The sequence below is a fragment of the Coenobita brevimanus genome, chromosome 6 (assembly GCF_032717465.1).
Source record: "Coenobita brevimanus isolate Jiangsu-jjx chromosome 6, ASM3271746v2, whole genome shotgun sequence".
Taxonomy (NCBI): Eukaryota; Metazoa; Arthropoda; class Malacostraca; order Decapoda; family Coenobitidae; genus Coenobita; species Coenobita brevimanus.
In genome coordinates this window covers 6912478-6925817 of record NC_136959.1, presented here as the reverse complement: position 1 = coordinate 6925817, position 13340 = coordinate 6912478, and the positions used below count along the sequence as shown (strand labels likewise).

Here is a 13340-nt window from a genome sequence, read left to right as displayed (position 1 = left end):
GGGGGAAGGGGGAACGAGCGCTCTCAACTCTGTAAACTTTCCCATTCCAACTTTATCACTGAGGTAACTTCTTCTTTTATGGTTTACAGTAATCCCTGACCCTTCTCCCTTTCCCCATTTCACACCTTGGCTGTCCCTTTTCTCTCTCTCTCTCTCTCTCTCTCTCTCTCTCTCTCATTTTGCTCGTATGGATTTACCTTTCTTTAGGAGGGTGAACTTTGGAGTTTTCAAGCTACAATTCCTTCACTTCTATAAAGGACAAGTACAGAAACACGTACTATCATAGTAGACGCAAAAGCATCAGCGCCTTTCCCCTTTTTATCCTGTTATAAGAAAATCGTTTGTGAGTAACTGACGGACAGCCCGTTTTTTCGAGATGTTCTTACATTTAATTAAAAGACAATAAGCTTTCCCTTTCACTCTATCTTTACCCTTGATGTGTATGTTTTTTATCCTACCGTATGAGGTAGTGTACAGCCTCGCCAGCCCCGCCCCTTTCTGTGACCGAAAGTATTGTATAAATCAACTTGTCTCTTTGTTTATCTCGTGTTTCTAGAGTCCCCATAGTGTTCTAAATAACAGTTTGTACATGATGGAAGTGTGGAGTATTTCTTGGCTATTATGCTGTTAGCTTATTTTTTTCTGAAGTTTCCTCATACACTGTTTCTGGCAACCTCCTTTATTAGACAGGCACTGTGATGATGATGATGATGATGATGATGACGACGCAAAATGTATACAACTGCACATTTACTTAAGTTACCCTATTCAGATGACGGCAGTACGCTACTTGGTATGTGGAGATTGTGTAATGATTTACCCTGTTTTACCTCTCCCTTCCTCCAGCACCTCTACATACTCGTACCACACTTTCTATTTGCGCATCCCTAACATTCTCCCAACCCCTCTCTTCTCCAACAGCAACATTCCTCTGTCCTTCCCATTCCCTTCTCCTCCCATTTCCCGTCCCTTCTCTTCTACTTCCCTTTCCCTCCCCAGCCAGGCGTCTTCCATCTGCTCAAGTTCATTTTCGTTATTAATGAACGATCAAGGCGATATAAATAATCAGAAATTATAGAGAAACGTACCATTTCATACAATCTGGTGTGTTAAAGTCAATAAACTTTTTGGACATGCTAACAGAATACCTGATATCATTCAGGTGGAAAGGGGTTCAAAGTAGTTAGTTAATCCATTTTCTTCCTTCTTCCAATACCTCCCTCCTTTCATTCAACAGCCCCCCCCCCCCTCTCCTTTACGGTATTCATTCTAACCCCCCTTCTCTCCTTCCCCTCTGCTCCTTGCTTCCTCTCATTGTCACACACGTTACCTCCAGCTCACGTTGCCTCCCTTCCCCCCTCTTGCCACTCTCTCGCTTTCCCAACCTTCCTCCTTCCCCTGCTTGTTCAGCTTATTGTGTGCCCAAGAAGGGAGGTGATTTCAAACACTGTGATCATCTATTCCACTTAATTCAGTAACCTTAAAACCTATCAATTTTCACAACTTCTTCAAACTAATACGATGGTATGATCAGATGTGTCGTTTGTTGCTGCTGTTGATTTTGTTTTCTTCAAGATATTAAATGATAATGCTGCAACAGGCTGAGCTATTGTTTATTTGTTGTTATTTTTGTCCGACGTTCATCAAACAGACTCGTTGGGCTGCAGGTTGAAGTTTTCCTTTCCTTGCAGTACACCTTCCTCTTTTCAGGGGACAGGAAGTCGAAAGGGTCAATGTGAGATCTGTAAGTATGAGATGCACGGGGACGTTCCAGCTCATATTTCCTCTCAGGCGTTCTTCCATAATATACAGGTGAGTTTTCATCCTTATTAACATGTGAAGAAGGTCGTTCAGTTGAAGCCCATATCAGTTTTGTGACAGTGGTCTACGTTGCTGACTGGGAAGCTGCCGGACCTTTAGCAAAATGATTCGATTCACGGTGATAAAAGTAAGCCCCAGGAATTGATGATGTGTGGTGAAATGCTGGAGCACAGGGGAGAGATAGTAGTGGAGTGGATTATGGAAGATGTGCAGATTGGCCTGGGAGGAAGGTAGGGTCCCGGAGGACTGGAAGTCAGAAATGAATATTCCCCTGTACAAAGGAAAACGGGAAAAAGAAGCGTGTGGTAATCATAGGGGTAGTTGTCTTTTTAGTATAATAGAAGTATATGGTAAGATATTTACTGACAGAGTTAAGGAAATAACAGAGAAAGTAGTTGGAGAAGAACCTCTCTCGGTTACCAAAAGTTTGACACACATTACATACTAACACTTGAATAATACTAAGAACATCACTCTAGTATAACATCATATCAGTATGACATCACTGTCATTATAACATCAGTTTCTATAATATCACTTCATTATAGCATCACTTTATCAAAGTGTCACTTCATTATAACATAACAGGATTAACAGTATATTTTATCCAATGTACCAATAACTATCTTACTACTCTTAATTATTAAAGATACACTTTAACACAACTATCTGCACTAGCTCAATATTTTTGCTTAATAAAGACACATTGCCCTTAGGTAATTTTCCACTTCATCATTGAGCAAATAAGTTACTTTAACAATCATACTCTTTATCTGTCCCGTCCTGTTATACCCTACCACGGCTCTGAAGTATGCTTCCAATATATTACTCAGTGTATTTCAAGTTTCAACTTTTTCTCCTTCACGCTCTTAGTTCCACTTTCTCTCTGTATTCTCTAACAAAGATGTTTACTCAATGTTACCGTAGAATACCAAGACATCACTCGTCTCATCGTCATGGTAGGGTGCTCAGGGGGCCTCTGCTATCACAGGATCTTCCCCCAGTTTTCTTAGACGCTAGCCCTCTCAGACACGACTGACTTTCAACCTTCTGCCTCTCCCTCAGGAAAAGTACAGGGGGGGGGGGAATGGGCGTGTACTCTTCATATCCTTCGTTCACTTCTCTCATCGTCCTCAGTCGGGTCTAGGCCCACAACATTTTGAAATAATGTCCACTGTATAACACTAACTCACACTAAACCCGGTTACCCTTTGGTACTGAGTCACTATTCTCTTATCTCGTTCCCATACATAAAACACATAGACCTTAATAAGCCTTATCTGGCTGTCTCTTCTGGCACACATAAATTCCAATGAGTGTAAACACTACCTAGCGATGAAGGTAGCTGTGTGCCTTGGCACTCCCTCTTGTCATTCACTCTTCACCTTTCATTTATCATTATTCACTATTCCGCGGCTTCTAGTTTTTCAAGATGTCGTAGATATCTGTACTTGTCGCGAAGTGTTTTCCGATACCCTTGTTGAAGTTGGGACAATATGACAATCTTCATGGGTTGGTTGTTGTGGTCTGACGGTGGGTAAGTCAGCCGTCTGTTTTGTATTCCCACTGAATGCCGGGTGTAAGTCGTCATCACTATCATCAACACCGTCGTTGTCCTCCTTGCCACTGTAGTTATTGATGCAGCCTGCCCCGCTGCGGCAATTTGGATTTTTACTTGAGGAATAATCCTCAGTTCCAAAATAACCACAGTATTTTTTATTTTTTTTTACTCATGCCATGGTTCTAAACATCTTTACACTTTACAGACCATAATGAAATCAGTTAGTGATGACATTACTAGATTCTGATAAAGCCTATGTTATACATTTCATGTACATGTAAAAATTATTTTATAAACTTATGCTGGGACCATATTTCACATAACGTTCTATCGGGCAGAGTTGGTCATCTGCCTGTCTATAGACTGACGCCTTATTCTCAAAATGGATGGCCAAAAAAAAAATCTGTCGCCCTGTCCTCTGCCATTTAGGTACCCTCCATCCAGCACACACCTCCCTCTCTCTCATATACTGTATCCACAGTCCCTCCATCCATCACATACTTGGTCTTCCCCTCCTGTCTCCCCTTCCACCTCACTCACGTTCTCCTAGTCCGTTTTTCATTTTCCACTATTTCCACAGGGTCATGCAACCTCGGACCAATCCTCTTAAGACGTTCCATCACATTCATAACAATACCATAATGGTTCAGTCTGTCTTAACATTTAACTCTTGATTCTCCTCTCCACAAACTATGCTCACACTACAAAATACTAACAATAAAAAGACGTTTCTCAATGCCACTAACATCAGGCAGATGAATTTTGTTCGACCTCAACAGAGCCTTCATTTAGAAGAAGGGTTTCCTCTACAGAGCTTTGTAAGGTAATGTTATGGGAATTCTTTGGACATCTGCATTAATGTATTTCAGACCCCTGAACCGGCATTTAAGCAAGCCAATAGCATTATCAATTGCATATTTAATTTGTGACAATTTTCTGTTAAAATTTCTTTCCAAATCATTTAAGTTTCCTGTATCTCTGAAAGGGATCAGAAGGTATGTGGACCGTTGAAAAGCAGAATCCCCAATAATGTGGTAGTGATTTGAAGGGAAAACAGTTAAGGGCGAGTATGTCATAAACTGGATGAGTTTGGTATTCTTGAAAACTCGGCTGTCATGAGCAGAGCCAGGAAAACCATCAATGAAGGTAAAGAATTTCTCACTGTCGCATACTGCCATAAGGTTTACACTGTGTTTGTTTGTTCGGTCAAGGTAATCAGACTGGCCATCATCGGGTTCTTTTATCTCTACATGGCACCCATCCAATGCTCCAACAATTCCTGGAAACCCTGCAGAATCTTTGACTTTTCCCTCATCTTTCTTTAAGGCAACCCCAGTTGGGCCACTTAATGTATCTGTGTCCAATACTGCAAAGAATTTTTAAAACAATTTGAACACAGTTATGCATAGCACACTCTGTCAGCCCAAACAGTTCTGCAATTTCTCAGTATGTGACTGTGTTACCTAAGTACCACAAACATAGTTGAAGACTTTTTTGCTGCAGCAGGTGGAGTCTCTCCATGGAATACAGGTTTATACTGTTCCTGGACAATATCAAGGAGAAGATCGATGGTTTCCTTTGTGACTCACATATTTCGGAAGAAATCCAGATCTGTCTGATCCAGGTAAGCACTGACGCCTTCCTGCTTTGTCTCTGCACCAAACCAAAGGAATATACTTAATAAAAGGTTACACTATGGTTGTGATATATATATATATATATATATATATATATATATATATATATATATATATATATATATATATATATATATATATATATATATATATATATATATATATATATGTATATATATATATATATATATATATATATATATATATATATATATATTTATATTTATATTTATATATATATATATACTGGGGGGGGGGAGTGAAATACGTTGACTTACAGTCATATCCACCAAGTGGACGGTGGCTCACTGAAGGAAAAATATGAATGAAAATGAGCACTACCAGATATCCAATGATCACAGTAGAAATTCTCCACACATTGACTATTTTCCTATCGCAATTATTATATCATGTTTTTTTCCATGAAAGTATGGTCTGACGAATTGTTTATAAAACAAGTACAGGGAGTACTGTCAACGGCATGCACAATTAAATGAATCAGACACGCATTCATACACCATGCAAGCCAACTGAATACAGATAACTGCAGGTTATCAAAAAACATAGCTACATTTGTCTTGTTGAAACTTGTTGCTCTTGACCTGTGGCTTCTGGAGATCTTATGGACAGGTCTTTATTTCTTCAGGAACAAACAGAAAACCAGTCAGGACCCGCCATCTCATTTTCTTTCCAAGAAGGAGGAACATTATTATTTGCACTTTAAGGATACTGGTAAGCTAACTTTCTCACTTCTTTCACAGTTAATCCATAATATATATCTGGTGCATGTTTAAGATATGTAGAGAGCCCCTTTTCCTGTTCTTCTGATAGGACTTGTCTGCGTGCAACATAGCCTACTGTAAAAGTAGCACTATCTTCACATTTTAGCCTCTCATCAGTTATCTTATTGCAGTATCGTGTCGTGTTCGAAACGGAATGCCTCAATCCCTTGCAACTCCTCGAACTGACTTGTGTTCACACTTCACAATTTTGACAGCCCTCAGCATCACATCAGGGGGTGGGAGGTTGAAGCTCTCAGATTTCTGTTTGTATATTCTATGCATGTCTGAAAACTAGAAATTTAAAGTATGTACTCCAACGAAATTTTTTAAAAAACAAAATAATGTTTTTTTTGTGTGTGTGTTTTTTTTTAAACACAAAGCGGGGCATGTTGGCACTGTGCCTACATGTGCCAGTTCTATTGTGCCAACTTGTCCAAGTCATAACACTTCATAAAAAAAGTTTGTTAAGGATATAACAAGAAACCTTGTCTGTTACAGTGATAAATGATTCTTAAATCCTTTGTCAAAATATTGTTAAATGGATATTTAGTCCTTTATAACCTAATATATGAAACAGCAAAATATTTAAGAGAAAGAAAATTTACTTACTGGCAATAAAATTAAACTTTTTCCCATAAATCACCGTTCGAGCAGCCTTTCAATACGCCAGCTTGTTGGTAATTGAGGAAGCACGTGGTGATCAGATGGTGTGAATATCATCGACATCTAGCGTTTAATATCTGAATTATTTCGACTGTGTCAACTTGCCCCCGTAGCCAACATGCCCCGGTCTCCCCAGGGTTAGATTATCAGGTACTGTATAGGCATAGTGGGCAACTGTCTACCAGGCCACGGCCGGCTCGTCACAGGCCATCCAGACTTCCCGGAATAAATATACGCTTTGGGCGTCCAAATAAGTGCCATCACCCATCAGGCCATCAAAAAAAGCCATTATAGGTCATGTCAATATTTCACTGGAAATAATGGAAAGAGATCTATATGTTGCAGGCCAACCGTCTGCGTTGCCTACCAGGCCACAGCAGGGTTAATCCGGTCCTGGGTCTCCCCTCTTGTGGACTGATGCATAATGCTTACACAATTTACAGCTTTGGATTGGAACAAAGGAAGATGCTATTTACAATCATTTATTTTCAAAATGAAACAGTGTTATAGGTCAAAGGCTGCGAGTATCAGTTACCTCGGCATTAGAGAGCTGGGCAGTTAAGGCGAGAGTCCAGTGGCAGATGGGGGTTACACGCCAGCCGTGTTGTAGGACGATGCAAGCAAGCAGCTACTGTAATAATATGATGGAAAGAGAAAAATGCAACAGTGAAACAGACACAGACTGAAGGGAGTAAGACGAGGGGAGGTGATGAGATGAAGAATCTCTGCTCCCTGTTGTTGTTTGTGGGAAGCCTCCCTTCCACTCCCCTCCCCGTCCACATTACGGCTTAACTTCACACAGGGGAGAAGGAGTCCCTTCTAGAAACCTAAAGCTGCTGAGGGGTAAAGAAGGCATGGCGTCAACTTAGCATACCCAAAATCTTAAAATGGATTATGCAGATGAGGTAATGTGATGCCTCTATAATACGTCCTGAGAGAGAGAGAGAGAGAGAGAGAGAGAGAGAGAGAGAGAGAGAGAGAGAGAGAGAAAGAGAGAGAGAAACACTAAGTATATTGGGATATAATGAAGGACTGAGCTGTATATTGAATAGTAAAGGATACTCCTGAGGAAGACTTTGAGTCAAAAGAAGGAAACATTTTCTTGGTAGGTGATAAAAATAACAGTTTATGTCTGCAGAGTGGCTGGGGTTTTTTGCTCACATAATGCAACTCATGGGAGGGAGGCATAAGTTGTAAATATTGCAGCCACATGGCAGAGGACGGCGATGCGAAAGTGATTTGTTTGGCCACCCCTTACGGGATTAAGGAGGGTTTCAAAAGAAATATGGACTCTCTTTCCTAGTACAGTGGGCGCACGACAGTAATTACTGTCCATTGCACTGGTTCGCAGTTATGTTATTTGAGTATCATAACGATGCACTTCACCATCTCAAGAACACAGTAGGTCGCCACACTATAATGTAGAGGTCAAATAAATATGGCAGTAGAATATGAAGGAAACATATCTGATGACTATTTATTAACAACCACAACTGTCTTCTGGGAGCGTTGGTGAAATAAAATGTAAATAAATAGGATATAAGGTAAGTGAAAGAACAAAAGAATGAGGAGAGGAAAAACTGCCTGTGAAAGGTAATACTGTAGCACATCAACCAGTGTCCAGCTATACCCTCTAGGGGTCAATGCTCACTTTCCTATTTTCCCCAGGGACCTGTTGCCATATGAACCAATTTTCCTTCATTGAAGTATTTTTCTCATGAGCCTATTTTCCCCCATGGATCTACTCTGCCCTTTTGGATGTTCTCTCTGTTGACCAATTTTCTCATGGGCGTCTTTTCCCTGTAGACCTATTCTGTCACTGATTTGATATTCCCATAGAACCTATTTTTCCCGGGACCGTTGCTCCCTGTAGACTTGTTTTTCCCTTGGTCCTCTTTTCCCACATGCTCTGTTTCCCTAATGAACCAGTTTTACCTTGAACCTAATTTCCTATGGATCTATTTTCTCTAACTGGACCTATTTTCTTTATAGATCTATTTCCCCAGTGGATCTACTTTCTCCCTAGGGGGAACCATCTACTCCCCAATATGACCCATTTTCTCCCACGGGCATAATTTTACCAACTGGATCCATATTTAGAAAGAGAGAGAGAGAGAGAGAGAGAGAGAGAGAGAGACATTTCCACACAGTGAACACACAACCCAGATCCTGATATGTATTCATGGGAGGTCCCTCAAGGTTAATAGCGTGTGAGTGAGGCTGCCAGCCGAGACACTACTGAATGATAACCTCTACGACCTCTGTCACTGCATCTATACTCTGTGTTTACCTTTGTTTCTGTAGCAGTCTCTGCCTTCCTGATTCTCTGTTTCAGTGAGTCTATATCATATATATTTTTACTTACACAAGCACCAAGCAAAATTATTATGAAAATATGATTTTTATATGAGAAAGCATCTCAATGAGCAGCCAAGTCAGTCAGTCACACCATAAGAATTTTCACACATAAGAAGTTTCACTCTAGCCGAGTCTCATTTGGTTCTCTAACTTTATGGAGTCCCTATATTACCCCGCATCTATTTAATACATTATTGTACCTGTTCTAATCCCGGCGTTGCATTCACCTCATGACACTAGTCTTACCATAATGAATCAAGTGTTGTGACACCAGTACTGTTACTCGTCGTCAGAGACGTAACCTAATAAAGATACCAATAAAGACTCCGCCATAACACTCCATATTAAATGCAGAATTATGATTTGCAGTGTGGATTGGACTGGAGAAGTTGTGCACCTGCGGTGGTGGTGGTGGCAGAGTGCCTCGTCTGTCCTGGGATTAATTAAGACGAGTCCTGTATCACACCAGCAGCCGCACAATTACTCCGTAAGCCGGGTGTATGAGTCTAGAATGAACACGAATGAGAAATGAGGAGGTGGATCATAGATGACTAATATAAAATGACAGTTGTTAGAGATTCAATACATCTGTGAACTGATCAAAGAATGCAAACCGTTGTGTAATTGGTGTTGTTTCATTTAGAGGTCTTAAGAATCATCCCAGCACTTGCCAGCACACCACTACACTCATGTACTGTAACACTGAGACTTTGTATGTGTGTGTGTGTGTGTGTGTGTGTGTGTGTGTGTGTGTGTGTGTGTGTGTGTGTGTGTGAGAGAGAGAGAGAACAGTATAACTCAGTTTTTGTCCGATTTCGATCAAAACCGGTGGAACTGCTGAAGGCAGAGAACAGATGGAGGAGCTCAGTCTTGAAGAAAAGGGCAAGGGCGGCTCAGTTTTAGTGCAATTTATACCACCTTTAGTAGAAGGGCGGAGGGTTTGATAATGATGAAGTCCTTCAGTTCTGTGAAAAAAAAAATGTATACAGGCTAAGGTCATGGGGCAAAGTTGAAACTGCAGGACGAGGAATTAATGGTGCAATCTCTGAGCGATATCCCTCTTGTTGCATTCCATCTTGCTTCGAATACATTTCCTTTACTACGACGATTCCAGTCTCTGACCACACTTCCTCACCTAAACTTAATGCTTCCATATCATATTGTTATGATTACTCTCTCACTGTAATCGGTAATAAATATTAGGAGGGAGACTGATAGTTCAGTAATAGATTAGTGGACGACATTTCAAAAACATTCACATTTGATAACACAACTGACCTTCCATTAATGCCAAAAAGACAATCCTGATAACACCATCACAGCTGGCTTAAATGAGACTGCTTTATCATGTAATCAGTATGGACAATGGGCTTTATCGGAAGTTGGGGTCAAGTGAAAGTGTGGCGCCATATGCTGCGTGTATTGTTGGGTTCGTGGGAAAGAACGATTAACTGTGATTGCACTAAGTGTTCGATAAAAAAAAAATTAGTGCAAGAGTTGCCAGTTTTTTCATTGTCCCCGAAAAACTTACTAAGCCAGAAAAGTATGAACGTGTGCTATAAAGAAGAGCATGTATAACAATGAAAACTACAGTACTTCCTTTTGTTTTTCCTTCCTCTTTTTTCTCATCTCATTTATCAGTTCTTGATAGCTAGATCACCTGGAAAAGATTAAGTGGTAAATATAAAACAAAACAAGGCGGAACACAAACAGAGTGCAATATCCGTGCTCGCCATCTAAATGCTGAATATTTTTGTCTTCTGACCTTCATCTTTGGTCGGTTTCACTCAAAATTGAGTTACTTAGCCTAATTCAAGGGTAATCCTCAACATTCCACGAAGTTTTGTTCAAATCAAAACAAAACTGTTTGAGTTGGCTCTGGCCTGATCAGTGACCTTTCCCTGTGGCCTTCACCTTTGACTGACTGTTCTCAGAATATAATGGCTATATCCCCCTTTTTGAAATCAACACTTCCACAAGGTATATTCTAAATCGGATAAAAACCGTTAAGTAGACATTGTCATGTGATGCTGATCTTTGACTTTCTGATCTTCAAAACAAGTCTACTCGTATTTGGTGGCTGATGCGCAACACTTCCATTAAGCCTCATCTAAACTCCATTTCAGTTATTTTGTTCACACTCTGACAGACGAGTAGACTTGACAGTAATGTTTGATTTATTTTTCTCAAGAAATGTCCCCCCCCCCTCTTTCTTCCCTGAACCTAAGCCATTCCACCAAGTTTGGCTTAATTTAAATAAATAAATAAAAAAATGTTTAAGGTGGCCTTTCCCTGTGACTTTTATCATTGAGTGTTCTCAAATCCGCAACCTTAAAATCATGCATTAGCCTCAATCGTTTCACAACATTTGGTCGAAACCAGATAAAAATTGTTTAAATTGACCTTCTTATCCGACCTTGGGCTTTGATCTCAAATTCTAAACATTATATTGGTCAACTCCTTAGAGGATCCTTAACCCAACCACCAAGTGTGACTCTAATCGAATGAAAATTGTTTTGTTTTGCTCACACACAGGCACACGGGTCGAAATTTGATCTTGCCCTGTGTCCCTGAACTATGCCAGATTTCTCTTAAAATTGAATATCTTTATTCTTGCTTTTCCCTCAACCCTTTACCCAAGTTTGGTCTAATTTGGATAAAAAGTGTATAAGTCTATTTTTTTAAGTCAGACTTTAAATTCGGCCATTGACCTTGAACTTTAACATGTTCTAAAAAAACGAGAGATTTACTTAACAAGCTGACGATCATCCTTTACACTAAACCTTGATATAACCGGATAAAAACATTAATTTTGCTCTCTCTCTCTCTCTCTCTCTCTCTCTCTCTCTCTAACTCGGTTCTTCCTCCAACCCGGCTGTTCATCTAACACCACGTTCCAATCAGCCGGCACAGTGACCTATCTGGAGGTGTCTGGTAACAATGTGTCAGAGAGAGAGAGAGAGAGAGAGAGAGGTGTGTGTGTGTGTGTGTGTGGTATATAGCAATGTGTCAGAGAGAGAGAGAGAGAGAGAGAGAGAGAGAGAGGTGTGTGTGTGTGTGTGTGTGTGGTATATAGCAATGTGTCAGAGAGAGAGAGAGAGAGAGAAAGGTGTGTGTGTGTGTGTGTGTGTGTGTGTGTGTGTGTGTGTGTGTGTGTGTGTGTGTGTGTTGCTGGCTGATTGACTAAAGCTCTTAGGTAATCCTTAGCTGAGCCATATTTATAGCTGCAGTTGATTTTTTTTTCCCTTAAGCAGCGTGATATGATATTGCCTGATGCAAATCGCGCTTATCTAAATGTCAGGATGTCTCCAGCTCGGATTTTTCAGGCACTGAAGGATTTGGTATCGTCAGTATTTGTGGATTTCCAAATATAGAGAGTTTTCCAGGTGCTGGAGGCTTCCAGAACCCGATATTTCAAGACACTTATGGTATATGGACACTGGAAGCTAACAACAGATACAGAAGGGATCCAGGCGGCAGAATTTGTTAACATGTTGAATGTTTATAGACGTCAAGTACATCCTAGTATGGAACTTTTTTCCCTCTTGAAATAAAAGATAAATAAAAGATGTTCGTTGTTTCTTCAACAAGTCATAGAGGTGAGGGTGGGCAACAAAGGTACAAAAGCAAATTGGAAAATTAAACGTAGATCTGACAGACTTGCAACTGTATGTCAGGGAATTTCATGCAAGGACAAAGAATGTAGACACACTGTAACGGATGAACAATGAAACAGGAAGCAACTGAAAACAGTAAGTTACATGCGAAAAAGACAGGGAGGGGAGTTAGGCTAATATGCAAGCCGAAAGGTCAATGTATGCAGAGGGAAAAACAGCCAAAGAATACTGAATGTGCAGTAGCAGTGTGACAAACACGCAAAATATCGAGAAAAGATGCAACTGGTGAAAATATTGCAATAACATTTGGAAACAGGACTATAGAATTACAGTCAAGAGTGAGGCAACCTCCGGTAATACATGTAAACAAGAGTGACAGACTACCTAGGAGTTAATGCGAATCAAGAACCAACAGAAACGGGGAAATGTTGAAAGGAAATGGGGTATGAATGATAGCTAAGGTGATAGGGATCCAAGCAATGAATAAAACGTCTAGGGTAACATTGGTTAGTTGAGTGAAACATTAGGAAGCGAAGACCAAAATATGCAGGAATGGATTGAGAATAAATCAGCGGGGATGGATATGAGTGAAGCTAACAAATTAAAACGAACTCCTTCAATTGACAAAAGAGTGATGCAAACTGGGGTAACAGAAACGTAGGACCGAGTGGACGACAAAATGGCAAGGAGGGGAGACAACCACAGGTGACACGTAAGCATCTTTTTCACCTTAATAATTCACATACCCAATGTCTGTCTCTTCTACATTACGATCGACTCAGGGGCCCACTCGCTCAGTCTTTTGTTGAAATTTTGTCAGTGAGCTGCAAAGACAGGTATGTGGTATTATCCACTAAGTATCTCATAACTGTACCATGCATCATCACACTGCATCATCAGC

At 40.3% G+C, this 13340-nt stretch overlaps 1 protein-coding gene across 1 annotated transcript in view; it reads right to left on the bottom strand.

The window, feature by feature from the left end:
* The window catches only part of LOC145399635 (uncharacterized), an 80782-nt gene that overhangs the window by 52212 nt on the left and 15230 nt on the right, over nt 1-13340 (bottom strand). Inside the window, exons 2-5 of the mRNA XM_080272178.1 lie at nt 5989-6075; nt 5019-5035; nt 4463-4748; nt 3297-3474 (exon numbers count right to left, since the gene is read on the bottom strand). Coding sequence (XP_080128304.1) covers nt 3297-3474; nt 4463-4748; nt 5019-5035; nt 5989-6075 — 568 coding nt within the window. The remainder of the gene's footprint in view (nt 1-3296; nt 3475-4462; nt 4749-5018; nt 5036-5988; nt 6076-13340) is intronic.